The sequence below is a fragment of the Protopterus annectens genome, chromosome 15.part0, assembly GCF_019279795.1.
Source record: "Protopterus annectens isolate FY-2018-M chromosome 15.part0, PAN1.0, whole genome shotgun sequence".
Lineage (NCBI taxonomy): Eukaryota > Metazoa > Chordata > Ceratodontiformes > Protopteridae > Protopterus > Protopterus annectens.
In genome coordinates, this window is record NC_056749.1 from 44516800 (window position 1) to 44537222 (window position 20423).

At 44.1% G+C, this 20423-nt stretch overlaps 1 protein-coding gene across 1 annotated transcript in view; it reads left to right on the plus strand.

Moving 5' to 3' along the window:
• CENPI (centromere protein I) overlaps positions 1-20423 on the plus strand; it is a 2543587-nt gene that overhangs the window by 581346 nt on the left and 1941818 nt on the right. The window contains exon 6 of the mRNA XM_044057225.1: positions 2146-2192. Within this exon, the coding sequence (XP_043913160.1) occupies positions 2146-2192 (47 nt within the window). The remainder of the gene's footprint in view (positions 1-2145; positions 2193-20423) is intronic.

The following is a 20423-nucleotide window of genomic DNA, read 5'->3' on the forward strand; positions in this document are numbered from 1 at the left end:
GTATCTACTGTGAAAGATGTGTTCTATGTTTTTCTCAGTATCTGCTGTGAAAGATGTGTTCTGTGTTTTTCTCAGTATCTGCTGTGAAAGATGTGTTCTGTGTTTTTCTCAGTATCTACTGTGAAAAATTTGTTCTGTGTTTTCTCAGTATCTGCTGTGAAAGATGTGTTCTATGTTTTTTCTCAGTATCTGCTGTGAAAGATGTGTTCTGTGTTTTTCTCAGTATTTGCTGTGAAAGATGTGTTCTGTGTTTTTCTCAGTATTTGCTGTGAAAGATGCGTTTGGTGTTTTTCTCAGTATATGCTGTGAAAGATGTGTTCTGTGTTTTTCTCTATCTACTGTGAAAGATGTGTTCTATGTTTTTCTCAGTATATACTGTGAAAGATGTGTTCTGTGTTTTTCTCAGTATATGCTGTGAAAGATGTGTTCTGTGTTTTTCTCAGTATCTACTGTGAAAGATGTGTTCTGTGTTTTTCTCAGTATCTACTGTGAAAGATGTGTTCTATGTTTTTCTCAGTATCTGCTGTGAAAGATGTGTTCTGTGTTTTTCTCAGTATCTACTGTGAAAGATGTGTTCTGTGTTTTTCTCAGTATCTACTGTGAAAGATGTGTTCTGTGTTTTCTCAGTATCTACTGTGAAAGATGTGTTCTGTGTTTTTCTCAGTATCTACTGTGAAAGATGTGTTCTATGTTTTTCTCAGTATCTACTGTGAAAGATGTATTCTGTGTTTTTCTCAGTATCTACTGTGAAAGATGCGTTCTGTGTTTTTCTCAGTATCTGCTGTGAAAGATGTGTTCTGTGTTTTTCTCAGTATCTACTGTGAAAGATGTGTTCTGTGTTTTTCTCAGTATCTACTGTGAAAGATGTGTTCTATGTTTTTCTCAGTATCTACTGTGAAAGATGTGTTCTGTGTTTTTCTCAGCATCTACTGTGAAAGATGTGTTCTGTGTTTTTCTCAGCATCTACTGTGAAAGATGTCTTCTGTGTTTTTCTCAGTATAGCATTTTTCACTCTTGTGTTTTATAATGTAACATGATACTTTGTGATTTAAAATATCTGTAATTCATTTGTGAAAGATTGTGATTGTGGAGCTTTTCTCCTTGCGTGTCTGCTGAAAATGTATTTATTTATTTATTTCCAGTTTGATTACCGGGGAAGTTCACTGGGCCAGAGAGCCCGTTTTCAGCGGAGGCCCGGAGAGAAACGCTCCATATTATAGAAATACAGTAGAAATTACAATACAGATACTTATCAAGAAAATAAAATGTGTCCGGTATTTGCACAGAACATGCTATTATGTGAATTACAGAGTTCAGTTACATTTAACAAAGTATTACATCCTTCAAATGAAAAATGAAAAGCTATTTACAATATTTACATGAAGTAACATAACATATGCGAGACTGGGAGAAAAATGGGGACTTCTCTAGCCCACTCGGACTTTTCAGTAAACAGATGTCAAATGAAATAAATAAAATATATTTATTTTTTTTATGAGCTTTCAAGTTTAGCCAAAATTGTTAGCTTGATTATTAGAACTAAGCTACAGTATCTGAGTTGTGTGAAAACATTTTAAAAATATCATCACTGTAACCATATTAATGTCTATGAAAAAGGCAGTACATTTTGAATTTCTACACATTGTGTCTGCTGTAAGATTATTAAATTTCATTTAGGGATGGACTGCATGTGCCTGTAATCCATGAATATCCTTCCTTTACTTTATGATGAGACCAACACTTGTTATATAAGGGTTGGGAGGTTGGCATAATGGTTAAGGTGTTTACCTTAGACACAAGGTGCAGGGTTTAATTGTCACATTGGGCAATCGGCTAACCTTAAAATGGCCCACAAGGTAGTTAGCCTACTACTAATCTATGGACTTATGGAGTGAGCGCAAAAACTTTATCAGGCAGCGCTCATGTACATTTCTGTGATCTACTTTCAAATATTTAGATTTATCTGAGAGTTGAGATGGTGTTAGTAGAGTCTCAGTACGAGATGAGCAGTGTTAGAAGTTTCAGAATGCCGTATTAATTCCGACAAAGTAAATAAAATAAAAAGATGCTGTTTGTTTTCTGCTTTGGCTTTCATGTACAGAATTCTGAATATAAACTGATGTGGCTTTCCTGATTGATTTGCAGTTAAGCCATTCAGAGTGAGAAAATTGTTGGAGCTACAGTCTCGGAAGGTATGTAATTTACTGCCTTTGTTTTGGGGTGATGCAACTTAAAATGCAGGCTGTTGTCCAATTTGAGCAGAATTTCCATCTGTACTTTACTGTAATATTTTTTCTTTTGCTCTCTTTGCCACAGCTGTCTGTCACTCATCAGCCCTTTCCATGGCCAGTCATTCCGTCCTTTCCTCATAACTAGGGTGAGGGTGCATTCTTTCCTCAAAACCAGGGTGGGGGTCTGATGGGGCAGGACCATCATTTCCCATCCTTAAAGCATGCACATATTGAGGTGTACTAGAGGAGTGTGCAGTGGTTTGACTCTTCTGCAAAGGGATGTTCTCTCCAAACATCCCTGTCCCATACCCAAGGCATGAGTGATGAGCTTCCCAGTCTCCACCAAGAATTTAGCACCACCCACTGTGCCATCAAAGGTATGTAGTTCCCTCCTGCCACATGAGAGGGATGGGGTTATGACCCTTTGCTATTTCCCTTTTGTGCCTGGCTCTTGTGGTGCTACAGGTCACTAGTCAGGCTGCAGTCTTTTGGGACACAGGTGAGAATCCATCACGTATACCATGGTGTAATAGTGGGAATCCATCCCGTGTGCCATGGTGTAATAGTGGGAATCCATCCCCTTTGTCATGGTGTAATAGTGGGAATCAATCTCGTGTGCCATGGTGTAATAGTGGGAATCCATCCCCTTTGTCATGGTGTAATAGTGGGAATAAGGGAAATCCATCCCGTGTGCCGTGGTGTAATAGTGGGAATCCATCCCCTGTGTCATGGTGTAATAGTGGGAATAAGGGAAATCCATCCCGTGTGCCGTGGTGTAATAGTGGGAATCCATCCCCTGTGTCATGGTATAATAGTGGGAATCAATCCTGTGTGCAGTGGTGTAATAGCGGGAATCCATCCCATGTGCCACAGTGTAATAGTGGGAATCCATCCCATGTGCCATGGTGTAACAGTGGGAATTCATCCCATGTGCCACGGTGTAATAGTGGGAATCTGTCCCCTGTGCCATGGCGTAATAGTAGGAATCCATCCCCTGTCCCGTGGTGTAATAGTCAGACTCCATCCCCTGTGCCATGGTGTAATATTGGGAATCCCTCCTGTGTGCTATGGTGTAATAGTCAGACTCCATCCCCTGTGCCACGGTGTAATAGTGGGAATCCATCCCGTGTGCCGATGTGTAATATGAATTCTGCTCTTCAGGTGCTCGTTGCCAGATTTTCTTTTTCTTGCACTGTTAGTGTCCATGGGCATGCATTTTGTTGGTTAGGACCAAAAATGGTTTGCAGTGACCAAGGGTATTTCATTTTAGGTTTTGTTCTGTCTCTTCATAATTTCAGGTTTTTTTCTTTTTAATGTTTCCTTACCTTGGATAACTGGATGTTGGTGGCCATATAGAAAGGGCATTCTGATAGTGCGCTTAGCTCAGATGTTTCCATGGTTGAAAACATTATGGTCTCCATGAATTAGAAATACTCAACTCTGGGCCCATCTTGCTGGTTTTTCTTCATCAAGACAAACAAGATAGTCCTTGTAGAGGGCACGGGAAGTCATGGCACTCATTGTAGAGGGCACGGGAAGTCATGGCATTCATCCTCTAGATGAGAACACAGTGAAGGCTCAGGTTTGGACGTACGTGAGTATTATCAGGTCCAGCTTGTTTTAGCCAACTTAAAGATGCAGATGCTGCAATTTATGATGTTTCAGTAGTTGCGGAGCCATGATTTTCTTCCTGGATTTGCTTTTGGTGTTTGATCGTGATCAGCTGGCTCTGGAGTGGCAGGTGGTTCCTACCATTTAAGGGTTTTGTCTTTCATTCACGTATCTGAACCTATTGGAAGTCCCAATGATAAATACATTGTTAAGAGGGATGACAGGCCCATCACTTCTCCCCAATTCAGGTGAAGTGGACCACCCTAAGAGAAGTGGTCTTTACATCAATTATTTGATGCTTTGCAGCATTATTTTTGTCTTAAAAGTTGTAGAATGGGGCTGAGATTCTGTCCTGTCTTGTTTACATCAGATAACCTTGTCATGGTTTGGTACAAAAACATGGTGACACAGTCTGATACACTTCCCATGTAGAGAGGCAGTGCCTGTGTAACAGTGGATCATAGAGACACCAATCTTGGAGATGTTAAATAGGCTGTTGGATTTTCTGACCTGTTCCGTGTGTTTGTTCCTGGATCTGAGGATTTGGGAATGCGGTTTGGTCAAGATCAGACCGCATTGGAGTACTTTGGAGACCATTCTTTTACCCAGAATGGGGGAGATGTTGAAATCTACAAAAAAAGGAGATTGTTATTATTGGAACTTGAATTTGTCTTCAAGTCTTGGTGAGTACTTTCACATGGTGGACCCTGTTTTCACAAAATCTTGCCAAGACAGCACTGATATGTAGACTGTATCTTGTATAGCATAACTCATGGAGAGACGTAGGTAAAAGAATAAAAGACAGCTGGATGCACGGGTCCCAGGATAAAGCAATGACCAATCCTGGTGTGTAGATTGGTGTCAGGACTAGAACAAAATGGCAGTGTAAAATCCTGTCCCGTGGTGTAATAGTCAGACTCCATCCCCTGTGCCATGGTGTAATATTGGGAATCCCTCCTGTGTGCTATGGTGTAATAGTCAGACTCCATCCCCTGTGCCACGGTGTAATAGTGGGAATCCATCCCGTGTGCCGATGTGTAATATGAATTCTGCTCTTCAGGTGCTCGTTGCCAGATTTTCTTTTTCTTGCACTGTTAGTGTCCATGGGCATGCATTTTGTTGGTTAGGACCAAAAATGGTTTGCAGTGACCAAGGGTATTTCATTTTAGGTTTTGTTCTGTCTCTTCATAATTTCAGGTTTTTTTCTTTTTAATGTTTCCTTACCTTGGATAACTGGATGTTGGTGGCCATATAGAAAGGGCATTCTGATAGTGCGCTTAGCTCAGATGTTTCCATGGTTGAAAACATTATGGTCTCCATGAATTAGAAATACTCAACTCTGGGCCCATCTTGCTGGTTTTTCTTCATCAAGACAAACAAGATAGTCCTTGTAGAGGGCACGGGAAGTCATGGCACTCATTGTAGAGGGCACGGGAAGTCGTGGCACTCATCCTCTAGATGAGAACACAGTGAAGGTTTAGTCCTTGTAGAGGGCACGGGAAGTCATGGCATTCATCCTCTAGATGAGAACACAGTGAAGGCTCAGGTTTGGACGTACGTGAGTATTATCAGGTCCAGCTTGTTTTAGCCAACTTAAAGATGCAGATGCTGCAATTTATGATGTTTCAGTAGTTGCTGAGCCATGATTTTCTTCCTGGATTTGCTTTTGGTGTTTGATCGTGATCAGCTGGCTCTGGAGTGGCAGGTGGTTCCTACCATTTAAGGGTTTTGTCTTTCATTCACGTATCTGAACCTATTGGAAGTCCCAATGATAAATACATTGTTAAGAGGGATGACAGGCCCATCACTTCTCCCCAATTCAGGTGAAGTGGACCACCCTAAGAGAAGTGGTCTTTACATCAATTATTTGATGCTTTGCAGCATTATTTTTGTCTTAAAAGTTGTAGAATGGGGCTGAGATTCTGTCCTGTCTTGTTTACATCAGATAACCTTGTCATGGTTTGGTACAAAAACATGGTGACACAGTCTGATACACTTCCCATGTAGAGAGGCAGTGCCTGTGTAACAGTGGATCATAGAGACACCAATCTTGGAGATGTTAAATAGGCTGTTGGATTTTCTGACCTGTTCCGTGTGTTTGTTCCTGGATCTGAGGATTTGGGAATGCGGTTTGGTCAAGATCAGACCGCATTGGAGTACTTTGGAGACCATTCTTTTACCCAGAATGGGGGAGATGTTGAAATCTACAAAAAAAGGAGATTGTTATTATTGGAACTTGAATTTGTCTTCAAGTCTTGGTGAGTACTTTCACATGGTGGACCCTGTTTTCACAAAATCTTGCCAAGACAGCACTGATATGTAGACTGTATCTTGTATAGCATAACTCATGGAGAGACGTAGGTAAAAGAATAAAAGACAGCTGGATGCACGGGTCCCAAGATAAAGCAATGACCAATCCTGGTGTGTAGATTGGTGTCAGGACTAGAACAAAATGGCAGTGTAAAATCCTCAAGATGCAGAATCATTCTTACAGTGGAGTCAGGCCTGTCTCAGAGGAGGATGACCCCACTGTTGAAGGAATTAGTAGCCCAGAAAAACTGACAGATCAAAAAAGAGCCATAAAGACGACAGAGTGGACCAGTGAGAATGAGAAAGAAATGATCTAGTTACTGGTATGCAGAAGCCCCGACTTCCACGATAGAAGATATTCAGAAAGATGGAGAGAAATTAGAGAAACAAAAACTGTCAAAAGCTTCAAATAAATGTTTTTATTCATGAATAGAACAGATCCATGAGAAACATTACATAGACAAACTTTGGGCCACCTTTAAACAGAAGTGACAGGAAGTGCAGAAACATAAAAAACAAAACCTAGAGATTTTTGAAAGGTATAAAGAAGAAATAAAGACATGGGAAAGGAAAGAGAGATGATCGGTGCAGCATTTCTGCAATGGAGAAAGAGACACGAATCTGTATAAAATGCAGCACCAAAATGATTTGAAGAGAAATGCAGGCAAAGGCACACAGACAGGGACAATTTCACAACGCAAAAAAGTGTGAATGTAGAAAAGAGGGATCAGTGAGGAAGAAATTAAGGAAACGTAAACTGAATTGTGGATTAATTGCAATGTGAAGGCTTTACTGTAGAAAATCCAACTCGGGTAACATCATAGCATGATGGAACAAGCCCCCAAACTAAGGAGCAGTAGGTGCAAAGGGAGGCATCTGGAGACTTGCCACATGATGCTTTGGAGCCTTCTGTAGGGAAGGAGGAGACCGTGGCAACTCTGACAGAGGCAATGTTGTAGAGCAATGCGACAGGGAGTTGCTATATGAAGGCGCAGCAGATGACAGGAGGTTTCTGAAGAGCATATGTCCGAGTTATAAGGGGAGAGCAGATTGATTTAATAGAGATGCACAGACATTAAGAGCAACGAAAGAAATAGATTACAGAAAGTAAATAAACCCAAAATATTAGAAGTGGGTAAAATAGATGAACACAGTAATCAGGACCATGTGATATAACAAAAATAAATAGGATATATTACTTTATATATCTATAAAGCGATTGAGACAAGAAGTGTCACTGTTAGAAGAATGTAGAAGAGGGAGCAGATCAACAAAATACTTAGAAAGATAGGCGTAGTAAAAGCAATGCACAGTATCAAAACAGACCAGAATTTAGCAGTCACAATTGCAAACGATAAACTAAAGATGTTCTTCGTGTTTCACTGTTGCAGTCATCACCTGTGGGTTATTCCTGCTGTGGTAACCCTCAGCTGGCCTGTCTACCAGAGTCGGTGTTTTTTTGCGTCGGCTGCTGTTGCTTGCTGCATGACGTCAGGTTGTCAGTGCTATAAAGGAAGGCAGCCGACGCCATTACACCAGTCTTTCTTGCCGAGTACCCCATATCAGAAGCAGTTCACAAGTGTGCCAGTCAGTCATTACCAGAGTTTGAATTACAGCTGAAAACGTCTAAAGCTAAGTACCCCATTGGGGATCCTTTTTTCTTGCACTAACTGATGTCTGAAAAAGTTAACAATTGTTTCGGGTGTGGAAAGCAAATATCACACCGAGACTTCTATTCAGACTGCGTCACTTGTTTATGCCCAGACCATAATATCTCCCATTGCCAGTTCTGTACCCTCTTTAATGCGAGAACCATTTGTCGTAGAGCTCTTATTGTAGTCAGGTGTTTTTGTTCCGAAATGGCGTGCGTCATTTAACAATCCGTAGACTTTCCTAAAAAATGTAAGGATAAAGATAGAGACAGACCACATAAGGCTAAGCCTTCTGATGACTCTACTGCTAAGCAGGTCATTAGTTCTCCGGAATTCAGGGAGGTGCCTTCGCAACCCCTGATGCCTGGTTCGATACCTTCGCAGGGCTCTACTCAGACCCTTTCAGAGTCCGGTATGCCACAGAAATCTTCTTCGTCTTCCGAGCCTTTGGTTGTTTCTGCCTTGGTTGGGTCCTGAGCTATGATGCAGGCACCGGCTTCCGAGATGGTTTTTCGCACTACCGAATTTAGACAAAAAAATGACATCTTCTCCGACTACTGTTTCTCCAAGACAGATGGATACTCTTAGGCCTAGAGGCAAGGCCACTCCTAGGCGATCTACCTCTAGCCACCATTTTACTCCTGCTCCACCACCCCAAGCTCAAATGCTTAAAATGGCAGAAGATCTTATCACCCTTATCAGGCCACAACTTTTAAAAGGAAAAGAGACCTTTCTCCTGAAGTACTGACAGAACAGGATTCTGAGGAGTCTCATTATTCATATTTTGAAGAGGAACAACAACCTCTGACTGCTTATGAGGATTCAGATGCAGAGGAATCCATTCCTTCTGCCTCCTCACCAGAAGATCTTTCCTTTGGGAAACCCTTCACACCCTCAGGGAACATTTCCACTGGCAATCCCAGGACTTCCCTCAGTTTAAGAAAAGACAGAGAGTTTCTAGACCTGCCCCAGCAGAGACCCTTGGCCATCCCTCCAATCTTAGGGGTGGTTGATGATGTCTTCCATAAATCCAGCTCAACTTCTGACACCCTCCCACCTGCTCCCAGAAAACTTGACAGGTATTAGAGTACCGGATTCTCACAAATACCTGTACAAAAATCCTGCTGCAGACTTGGAGGTCATTACACAGGGGCCAAAAGGAGCTAAGGCTTGTTCTGCAGAGTTCTACTCCCTCTGTCAAGGACTCCAGAGCTCTGGACAGATTGGGTAGAAAAGTATACACCTCTGCAACCTTAGCTGTCAGGGCACTCAACTGTCAGTTCCACATGTTAAAATATCAGCAACACACTTTGGAACTATTAAAGCGAAAGATTTCAACCTTTCCTGACTGTGCCAATTTGAAAGAGTTAGCAGATTTACTGCACTCTACTTGTCAAGTGGCCAAACACTCATTACACTGTGGATATGATGCCCTAGAAGCCTCAAGCAGGGCAGCAATGTCAGGATCTGGCATTAGGAGACATGCATGGTTAAAGGAACAACCTCTGTCTGATCATGTCAAATCTAAATCGATGCACCATTGGATAAGGACTGCTTGTTTGGAGTAAAAGCAGAAGAGGTGCTTAAAAAGATGGAAGACAAAGCAAAATCTATGCAGACAGTTAAATTTTTCTTTCAGGTACAACCTCTTAGGTTCAGCAGGCATTTTCCCTCAAAACACTGATCCTTTCCTGCACCTAGCAGACAGGGGCAAGGCAGGCCCTGCAGGGACAGACCACCCAGGCTCCTATCCCAGGGCCAGCAGAGAAGCAAACAGTGGACCACACCTGCTCAAAAGGCAGGGAGTTCTAAGCCATCCCTCTATTGGAAAAACTCTCAATGACCCCCCCCCTTTCACTTACCAAAAGCTACGAAGAAGCATCTCCCTCTGCACCGCAAATTGGCTCTTTGTAACTAAGGACCAATGGGTCTTAAAGATAATTTTTCAGGGATACAAATTCTCCTTCAACGAACTCCCAATTCCAAGAGGGTACCCAGGCTTACTCCAAATCAGTGTGCAGAGGCATTGAAACAAGTCCAAACTCTCATATCCCAAGGGGAAGTAGAACCTGTCCCCTCAGATCAAACAGGCAAAGGCTTTTATTCCAGACTATTCCTTCTCAGAAAAGGGAGTACTTGGCACCCCATCCTGGATCTATCCATTCTGAGCACCTCCCTGGTTGTCCCCAAATTCAGAATGCTAACTTTGCAGCAGCTGCTGCCTGTGCTGACAAAAAATGCCTGATTAGTAGATCTAAAAGATGCCTATCTCCACATTCCCATAAGGGATCCTGCAGGAGATTCCTTCACTTCAGAGCAGGTTCACAACACTTTCACTTCTCTGCACTACCCTTTGGCTTATCTAGTGCTCTCTGGGTATTCACCAAATGCTTAGCCCCGGCCATAGCCTTTTGCAGACAGAAAAATATACAGATTTACCCTTATCTGGATGACTGCCTCATTCAGGCAGAGTGCAAAAGAAAAAGCTACTCAAGGACCTCCTCTTTGTCAAAACCCTCCTAACCTCCTTAGGGTACACCAGCAATGAAAAGAAATCAAAGCAAACACCTTCCAGGAAGATAATTTTCTTGGAAGCACTGCTGGACACAGCATCCCAAATGGCCTTCCTGCTCCCAGAAAAGCAGAGCTTCCTGCCTCTGTACTTTACCCAGCTGGCTTCCAGAAGTCACCTCACTGCAATGAAGTTCCTGCAAGCCTTGGGATACATGGCATCTTGCATCTTTCTAATTCTTCTGACCAGACTTCGCATGACAAAACTTCAGTGTTATCTAAAGAACCTTTGGTGTCAGCACTCGGCCTCTAGAGATCTCTCTCCCTCTGATCTCCTGTAAAAGGGCCAAGTTTCTCTGGTGGGCAGGGGCCTTTGCCAAGAACAAGGGTCTTTCCTTCAGCCTCCGCCCAACTGGGCAGACCATTACCACAGATGCCTCATACATTGCTTGGGGTGCTCACCTAGAAGGCAGGTGCACCGAAGGTCTTTGGATGCCCAGCAACTTCCCCTACACATCAAGCAGAAGGAAATGGCAGTACAGAAGGCTCTGAAATCCTTCAAACCCCATCTTAAGCCAGAGGTTCTCCTTATCCAGACAACACTACAGTAATGTGGTACATCAACAAGCAGGGAGGGGACCCAGTCTTACCCTCTGTGTGCAGGCTAGCCATGAACCTCTGGCTGACGGCCTCTTCCATGGGATTACACCTAATAGCCTAATACCCACCAGGGATCAACAACACCCTGGCAGACTACTTAAGCAGAAGCTTACTGGACCCACACTAATGGCAGCTCCACAGAAAAGTCTTTTTACAAATCACTCAGGAGTGGGGGACTCCAGTGGTGGATCTCTTTGCTTCGCATCTCAACCATCAGCTGAAAAAATCCTGTACCAAGGAGTATCACCACCTTGTGTAGAAGGTGGTTGCCTTGACCTTCCCGTGGAACACCCTCTTTGTATACACATTTCGTCTTCTGCCTCTTATTCCCAAGGTACTGATCAAAATAAGGGAGGAGAGACCAAAGGCCATCCTCATTGCTCCAGATTGGCCCAGATAACGTTGATACCCCTTACTGTGCACCCTGACCTCACAGCCTCCCAGGCAGCTTCCCCTGATCTCAGCCCTCTTGACTCAGGTGGGGGAGGGATGCTGCACCCAGACTTGCAGACTCTCAAGCTATCAGCATGGCTAATACTCTAAAGGCAAACAAGGGACCCATGTTAAGCAAACAGGCCCTAGACATTATCACAGAGGCCAGACGGCCCAGGACCAAAAAATCTTCCTCAGGAAAATGGAAAAGATTCTGTTCCTGGAGCCAGTCCAGAGGGGGTAATATTTCACAACCTTCTATCCCTCCTATCCTGGACTACCTGGTGGAGCTACTTAACAGTGGCTTCTTCTTCTCTTCTATTAAAATTCATGCCTCAGCCATTTCAGCTCATTTTGATACAGATCAGCATCTGTTCTCCCATCCTTTGATTAAACAATTCCTCAGAGGGGCTTCTAATATCAGGTCTCTCAGAAGGCCACCTATGCCAGCTTGGGACCTGAATTATGTTGGAAAAACTAAGCTTACCACCCTTCGAACCTGCTGCTTCAGCATAACTAAGATACCTCTCCTGGACGACTGCTTTTCTCCTAGCTATCACCTCAGCCAGAAGAGTTTCAGAACTTCAGGCACTGATGGCCATTGAGCCCTTCATCATTTTCCATGCAGACAGGGCCTCCCTGAGGACTAACCCCTCCTTTATGCCCAAGGTGGTGTCTAATGTGACTCTTAACCAGACCATACATATACCCACCTTCTTTCGTAACCCTCAAAACAAGGGGGGAAAGAATTTTGCACTCACTAGACGGCACAGACAACTCAGATACTATCTGGACCGTACTAAACCCTTCAAGAAAACAGACCAACTACTTGTCAGCTTTTCCCCGGGGACAGAGGGGAAGCTCATTTCCAAGCAAACCACTTCCAAATGGATATCACACTGTATCCGTTTCTGCTGCAGATTACATGGGAAACCCCCCTAAGTCTGTTCAAACCCATTTCACTAGGGCAGCCTCCACTTCATCAGCATTCCTCAGAGGAGAGCCCACCAAGGACATCTTGGAAGCTGCATCCAGGACTTCTGTCCATACCCTTACCAAGCATTACCACCTACCTCTATTTTCTAATGCTAGGGCAGGGTTTGCCTCTGCAATTCTGCAGGGCATGGTGACCCATGCCTAGGTCTCTTACTAATCCTACCACCCCTCTCCTCAACTTTGGGAATCCTCCCACAGGTGATGACTGCAACAGTGAAACACGAAGAACATAGTACAGTTGTGTACACATACCATAAATGTAGATGTTCGACTGTATTCACTGTTGCAGTCCTGGATGATGTTCGTGTTTCACTGTTGCAGTCATTACGTTTGGGTAATCTGCTGGCAGGTTGCCCTCAGTCAGCCTGAATTCCAAAGTCTCTGGTCCTGCGTCAGTTGCTGTCTTCTCTTCCATGACGTCAGGTCGTCAGGGGTATAAAACATGCAGCAGATGCCATTTTCTTGAGTCTTTCTTGCCGCGCGGTGCCCGAAGCAGAAGCATTAAGTGCCAGTCGGCCGGCTACTGAAATATTCGAGTTTGAGTTTCAGAACCAAAGTCTTCACTAAAGCTACGTACCCCGTTGGGGAAACTTTTTTCTTGCTTTTTACCAGTATCAGAAAAAGTTAATAATTGTATTACTTGTGGGAAGCAAATACCTTATAAGGATTTCCATTTATACTGTATTCCTTGCCTAGGCCCTGATCAGAATGTGGCCTGGCTGTCGGTTTTGTGCTACATTTAACCAACGCACTATTAAGCATCAGTATATTTTTGCATCAAAGTATTTTGGAAACAGATTTAACTACCCAGAAGTGTCATCGAATAGCAATCCAACTACCGGAGTACATAAAAAATGCAAAGAAAAAGGACAGAGAAAGGCAGTCGCGATCCAAAACCGACGACGAAGCTTCTCCTAAGCCAGTCGCCGGTTCGCCAGTACTCAGCCCCTGATACCCGTTACCTTTGAGTCCCAGGCCTCTACCGACACCCATGTGGAGTCCGGCATGCCACAAGATACTCAAGGTATTGGAACGACAGATGTATCTCCCTCGGATGGGTCTGGAGCCGCTGAGCAGGCACCGGCTTTTGATGGTGTATTCAGACCTCAACATTTATATATCAAACCAACGACAGCTGCAAAACCAAAGACAAAGGCAACGTCTAAAACTAAAAAACTGACACATGAGCCACGTGCACAGGCCTCTATGCCTAAAAAACAGATGATCAAAATGGCTGAAGACCTTATTACCTTGATCAGGGGTACCCATCCCCCTCAAGATAAGAGGCCTAGGCAAGACACTGATTATGAATCTTCAGATCATGTTTCTATTTCTTCTGATTCCTCTTCTGATCAGGAATTATCTATACCTCCCTATGAGGATTCTGATGCTGAGGAGTCTGTTCCATCTGCTTCTCCTCCAGAGGATTGTTCATTTGGAGAAACCTTGCATACTTTGAGGGAGCATTTTCACTGGGAGAGTCAAGACTTCTCAGAATCAAAAAAGAGGCTCAGGGATTTCCTTCTCCCTCAGCACAAGCCTTTAGCCATTTCCCCTGTTTTAGACATTGTGGATGATGTGTTTTTGGAGTCAAGCTTGACCCCTGACTCCTTACCTCTGGCTTCCCAGTAAGCCTGACAGATATTACAGGGTCCCCTGACTCTCATAATTTTTTATTTAGAAACCCTGCTGCTGATCCTGAAACTATTTCACAGGATCCAAAGGGAGTTAAGGCCTCCACAGCAAAAAATCCTACTTCCTCTGACAGAGATTCAAGGGCACTAGACAGATGGGGAAAAAAAGGTTTATACTTCTGCAACCTTGGCAGTCAGGGCCTTAAACTGTCAATTTCATATGCTTAAGTACCAACAACATGTTATGGGATTGCTGAAACAGAAAATGATGATGATTTCAGAATGTGTAGAAAATAAAGAATTGCAGGAATTATTGCGTGCAGCTGAACAAGTTGGAAAGCATACTTTGCAATGTGGTTTTGATTCCTTAGAGGCCTCCTGCAGGGCCGCAGTTACAGGATCTGTGATTAGGAGGCATGCCCGGTTAAAGGAACAAAATTTGCCTGATCATCTTAAAGCTAAATTGCTAGATGCACCTTTACAGCATGATTCTCTGTTTGGTATTAAGGCAGAAGAGGTTTTAAAGAAAATGGAAGACAAAGCTAAGTCTATGCAAACTGTTAAAGACTTTTTACAAGTGCAGCCACCAAGATTCAGTAGACACTGGCCTACAAAAAATTGGTCCTTTCCTGTGTCAGAGCTCAAAGGGGCAAATCCGACTTCAGCAAGAAGAGGTTCATAGCTACAGGCCCTCATGGCTGTAGAGCCTTTTATCATATTTTACCCAGACGAGTGTCTCTGAGGACAAATCCTACTTTCATGCCTAAGGTGGTTTCCAGTGTGGCTCTTAACCAAACAATTCATCTGCCAACCTTTTATACAAATCTGCAGAACAAAGGGGAGAGAATTCTGCATTCCTTGGACGTACACAGACAGCTAAGATTCCACTTGAGCAGGACTAAAGCTCTAAGAAAAACTGAGCAATTACTACTGTCATATGCTGCAGGATCAGAAGGAAAGGCTATTTCAAAGCAGACAATTTCAAAGTGGATAAGGGTATTAGGTCTCATTCCACCAGAGCTGCAGCTACTTCAGCAGCCTTTCTCAGAGGAGTACCAACCAAAGACATTCTAGTGGCTGCTACTTGGAGTTCTGTTCACACCTTTACAAAGCATTACCATTTGCCCGTCTACTCTAAGTCCAGGGTAGGCTTTGCCACTGCAGTGCTGCAGGCCCTTATAGCCGCACCTAATGCTGCTTAGCTCCAGCCTCCCAGCCATAGCTTTGGGATTCTACCCAAATGTAATGACTGCAACAGTGAAACACGAAGAACATAGTACAGTTGTGTACACTTACCATAAATGTAGATGTTCAAGTGTATTCACTGTTGCAGTCCAGGTTACCCTCCCGCCATCCCCCTGTCATTCTGAAGTTTATCTTTCCTTTACTATCTTCTACAACCTATGTGGTGTATTTGCTTGTAGATGGTGTCGGCTGCATGTTTTATACCCCTGACGTCATGGAAGAGAAGACCGCAACCGACGCCGGACCCAAGACTTTGGAATTCAGGCCGACTGAGGGCAACCTGCCAGCAGATTACCCAAATGTAATGACTGCAACAGTGAATACACTCGAACATCTACATTTATGGTAAGTGTACTTTTCCCTCCCTCTTTCCCCTTTATATCTTCTTTCTTTAGGGAGACATAAGCTTCTCACGGTAGCTTTTTAGCTACTAGGACCATTTTACCATATTTCCTTGGGCTTCTGACTGGTTAGGCCAAGAAAAACTGATGTAATGGAGTTTGGCTCCCTTGCTTTATAGCACTGATGACCTGATGTCAGTCACGATCGCAGCTGACGCAGAAAAACATTGACTCTGGTATTTGGGCCGGACGAGGACTACCACAGCAGGGATAACCTACAGGTGATGACTGCAACAGTGAATACACTCGAACCTCTACATTTATGGTAAGTGTACACAACTGTACTTTTTGCATTTAGCAGGGACAAAACTAGTACTCAGGCTGTGGTTGAAGAGAGTACCTAACGGAGTCGCTGACTCGTTATCTGTGCTTGTCCTCGGCTGTGGTTGAAGAGAGTACCTAATGGAGCTGCTAACTCGTTATCTGTGTTTGTCCTCGGCTGTGGTTGAAGAGAGTACCTAATGGAGCTGCTAACTCATTGTCTGTGTTTGTCCTCGGCTGTGGTTGAACAGAGTACCTAATGGAGCTGCTAACTCGTTATCTGTGCTTGTCCTCGGCTGTGGTTGAACAGAGTACCTAATGGAGCTGCAAACTCGATGTCCTTCATGGATGCATCTGCAGTCATAACAACTGGGTTGTCCTGTCGTCAGGCAGCCCTTCAGTCGGCCGGATTCCAAAGTCCGGGTCCGGCTTCGGCTGATGTCGCACTTCACCCGACGTCATCTCTGTTGGTCTTCGGGTATAAAAGCATCAGCCGACGCCATTTTCCTCAGTCTTTCTTGCCGCGTGGCGCCCGAAGCAGAAGCTGTTCGCAAGTGCCGGTCGGTCGGATCCAGAGATTACTTCTACCGAATACTACTTCAAGACTTCTAAAGCTAAGTACCCCGTTGGGGACTCTTTCTTGCCTCAGCCGATGTCAGAAAAAGTTAATAATTGTTTAACCTGTGGGAAACAAATACCTCATAAAGATTTCCACTCTTATTGTCTGCCTTGTTTAGGCCCAGCCCACGACGTAGCAGCCTGTTCGGCCTGTGCTTCTTTCAACCGACGAACGCTTAGGCGTTGGTCGGAGTTTGCAGGACAGTTTTTTGGTTCTGATTTTGCGTACATTATGCCGTCGGATCCTCCGACTACCCAATCTGCCAAAAAACGCAAAGATAAAGACCGACACTCGCGGTCCGCGGTTTCGCCGAAACCATGGTTAAGCAAACGCGAGTGTCTCGGTTTCGGCCGAAACCGAGAAAACTGATCAAAGTACAGCTGAACCTATCTCTACAACTGAGGCCCCTGCTACCACTCTTGAATCGGCCTCAGAAATTTTATCCACTACGGTGGTTGCCACTGACTTATCAGACACCATTCCCTTGGATGTCTCTACCCCAGCACGTGGTGCTGCTAGGCCTCCAGCAGCCATGTCCATTAAGGCCTTCGCCAGGGCTAAAGCAGCCAAGACTACTAAGACAGTGCCTGTTAAACGCCCCACAACCAGGCCCTCTTCTAGTTCTCAAATGCTTACTTTGGCAGAAGATTTAATTTCATTAATTAGAGGATCTCAATCTCACCCAGACAGGGCCTCTCAGCCCCAGAGAAGAGACCTAGGGCAGAGCCCCTGAGCCAGTGTCCTCTGATGATTCTGCTGACGAATCAGACATAACTGACCAGCCAGAGGCTCCTTTCTCCAATTTTGAAGATTCTGATGCTGAAGAAGCCATTCCAGCTGCTTCCCCACCAGAAGAATTCTCCTTTGGGGAAACCTTACATGCCATGCGAGAGCAGTTCCAATGGCAGCAACAGGATTTTTCAGACTCCAGAAATAGACTTAGGACCTTTCTGCACCTCCCACAGCACAGGCCCTTAGCTATACCTCCTGTTCTCTCTGTGGTGGATGATGCTTTCAATGATGTCTGCTCCGCTCCAGATTCTTTACCCCCAGCCCCTGCCAAACCAGACAGATTTTACAGGGTGCCAAATACTCATCACCACCTTTACAAGGCCCCACTTGCAGACCCCGAAACTATATCCCAGGGTCCCAAGGCAGTAGCATGACCATAGCTAAAAACCCTATTCCTTCTGAAAGGGAAGCAAGGTCATTAGACAGATGGGGTAAAAGGTCTACACTTCAGCTACTCTCTCAGCTAGAGCTTTAAACTGTCAGTTTCACATGATACAATACCAAGAGTTTATGCTTGATCAGTTAACTAAAAACTAACCACTGATGAATCTCTTGATAAGAAATATGTATTAGAAATGGTAAATAACATACAACAGGTTAGCAACCATTCCTTAAAATGTGGCTATGATGCACTGGAGGCTTCATTTAGATCAGCCATGACTGGCACAGTGATAAGAAGGCATGCATGGCTAAAGGAGCAAGCTTTACCGGATCATGTTAAAGCTAAGTTGCTAGATGCTCCTATGGATAAGACAAGTTTGTTTGGTACACCTGCCCAGCAGGTTATGAAGAAAATGGAAGAAAAGGCAAAATCTGTTCAAACGGTTAAAGATTTCTTGCAGGTTCAACCCCAAGGTTTAGCAGGAACTGGCCTGCCAAAATTGGTCCTTTCCTGACTCCACAGAATTTCAAAGGGGCAGGAATAGACGCTCCAGAGGCAGAAACCAATCCAGAGGAGGTGCCTACAGAGGACGACAGTGGCAAGGTAACAACAGAGGCACAGACACAACCACTGCCACTACATCAGCACAACCACAGTGACTTAACCCTAAATCCGCCTACCAGGGAACAAATAGCAGCTCCTCTAGGCGGAAAGTTAACCTTATTTTCAAAGAACTGGCACTACATAACAAAAGACAAGTGGATTTTACAAACCATAGATCAAGGTTACCGGTTTCACTTCCACACTTTACCAGTCAAAAGAGGAATGCCAAATCTACCTTCAAATCAAAAAACAGAGGCACTACAACAGATAATGGAGTTAGCAAACATGAGAGCTGTGGAAAGAGTGCCAACAGCAGAGCAAGGAAAGGGGTTCTACTCCAGACTATTCCTAGTTCCAAGAAAGGGAAAAAGTTGGAGACCAATTCTCGACCTGTCCACCTTAAATACATACATCATTGTCCCAAAATTCAAAATGCTGACCCTACAGCAACTTCTTCCCATGCTGGGCAAGGAGTCTTGGCTGGTAACTCTAGATCTCAAGGAGGCATACCTGCACGTCCCCATTCGACCAATCTGCAGAAGATACCTCAGATTTCTTGCAGGATCAGAGCACTATCAATTCTCAGCATTGCCCTTTGGCTTATCTACTGCCCAGAGTATCCACAAAATGCCTGGCATCAGTAATCGCCCATTGCAGACTACAGGGAATTCAAATTTACCCATACCTGGACGACTGCCTGCTACAAGGGGACAACAAAAGCAAGCTGACAACAGATTTACAAAGGGTCATTTACTTGCTACAAGCACTGGGATACACAGTCAATTTACAAAAGTCAAGGCTGATACCATCCCAAACAAGGACATTCTTGGCTGAATTGGACACAGTAAAACAAATGGCATTCCTGACTACAGAAAAACAAAAAGAACTCCCTGTTTTCTTCTTGGCACTAACAAAACTGAACAAGTTAACAGCAAGAAAAGTACTGCAGGCCTTGGGCTTCATGGCATCATGCATAATCTTGGTCCCATTTGCCAGACTACATATGAGAAAACTACAGTGGTACCTAAAGAATTTATGGTCCCAACACAGACACAGCCTAGAAACAGAAATCCCACTAATTCCATGCTTAAAGCAGGAGTTCCTATGGTGGGCTCAGGCATGTCAGTCAAACCCAGGCCTACCCTTTCGCAGATGTCAAGCAAGCCAGACCATCACAACAGACGCTTCAGACCTAGGATGGGGGGCCCACATGCTGGACAAATGCGTGCAAGGATTGTGGACACAGGATCAACTTCACCTGCACATCAACCTAAAAGAAATGCTGGCAGTAAAACTGGCAATCCAAAAGTTCAAACCATTTCTCCAAGAGGGCCAGTTGATGATAAGGACAGACAACACCACAGTCATGTGGTACATCAACAAACAGGGAGGCACTCATTCATACCCCTATGCAGAATGACTTTGGAGCTGTGGACCCTGGCACTCAGCTACAACATCCAGTTACAGGCAATATTTGTACCGGGAAAAGAAAATACTCTAGCAGACATATTAAGCAGAACCACATCGGATGCCCACGAATGGAAGCTGCACCCGGACATCTTCAAGACCATCTCAAAGAAATGGGGAATGCCTCAGATAGATCTATTCGCATCACCTCTCAATCACCAGCTCAAAAAGTTCTGCACAAGGACATTCCACCCACTAGCATGGAAAGTGGATTCGCTCTCCTTCAGCTGGAAAGGCCTAACAGCATATGCATTCCCACCTCTTCCCTTGATACACAAAGTACTACTAAAAATCAAGGAAGAACGTCCAAGGATAATCCTGATAGCTCCAAACTGGCCAAGACAACACTGGTACCCACTGCTGAGGAGCATGTCTCGAACAATATGTGGCCAATACCCTGATGCCTTTGATGTTAACTCAGAACAACTACAGCATCATACATCCAAACCTAAAACGTTGCAACTGACTGCATGGAACATCACATAGCAGCAGCTAATCCAGAACTTTCCCAAAGAGTTAAAGACATTATTCTTGAAGCACGCAGACCTTCAACAAGAAGGAACTATGCTGGAAAATGGAAAAGGTTTGTCATTTGGAGTACGGAAAGAGGAAAAGA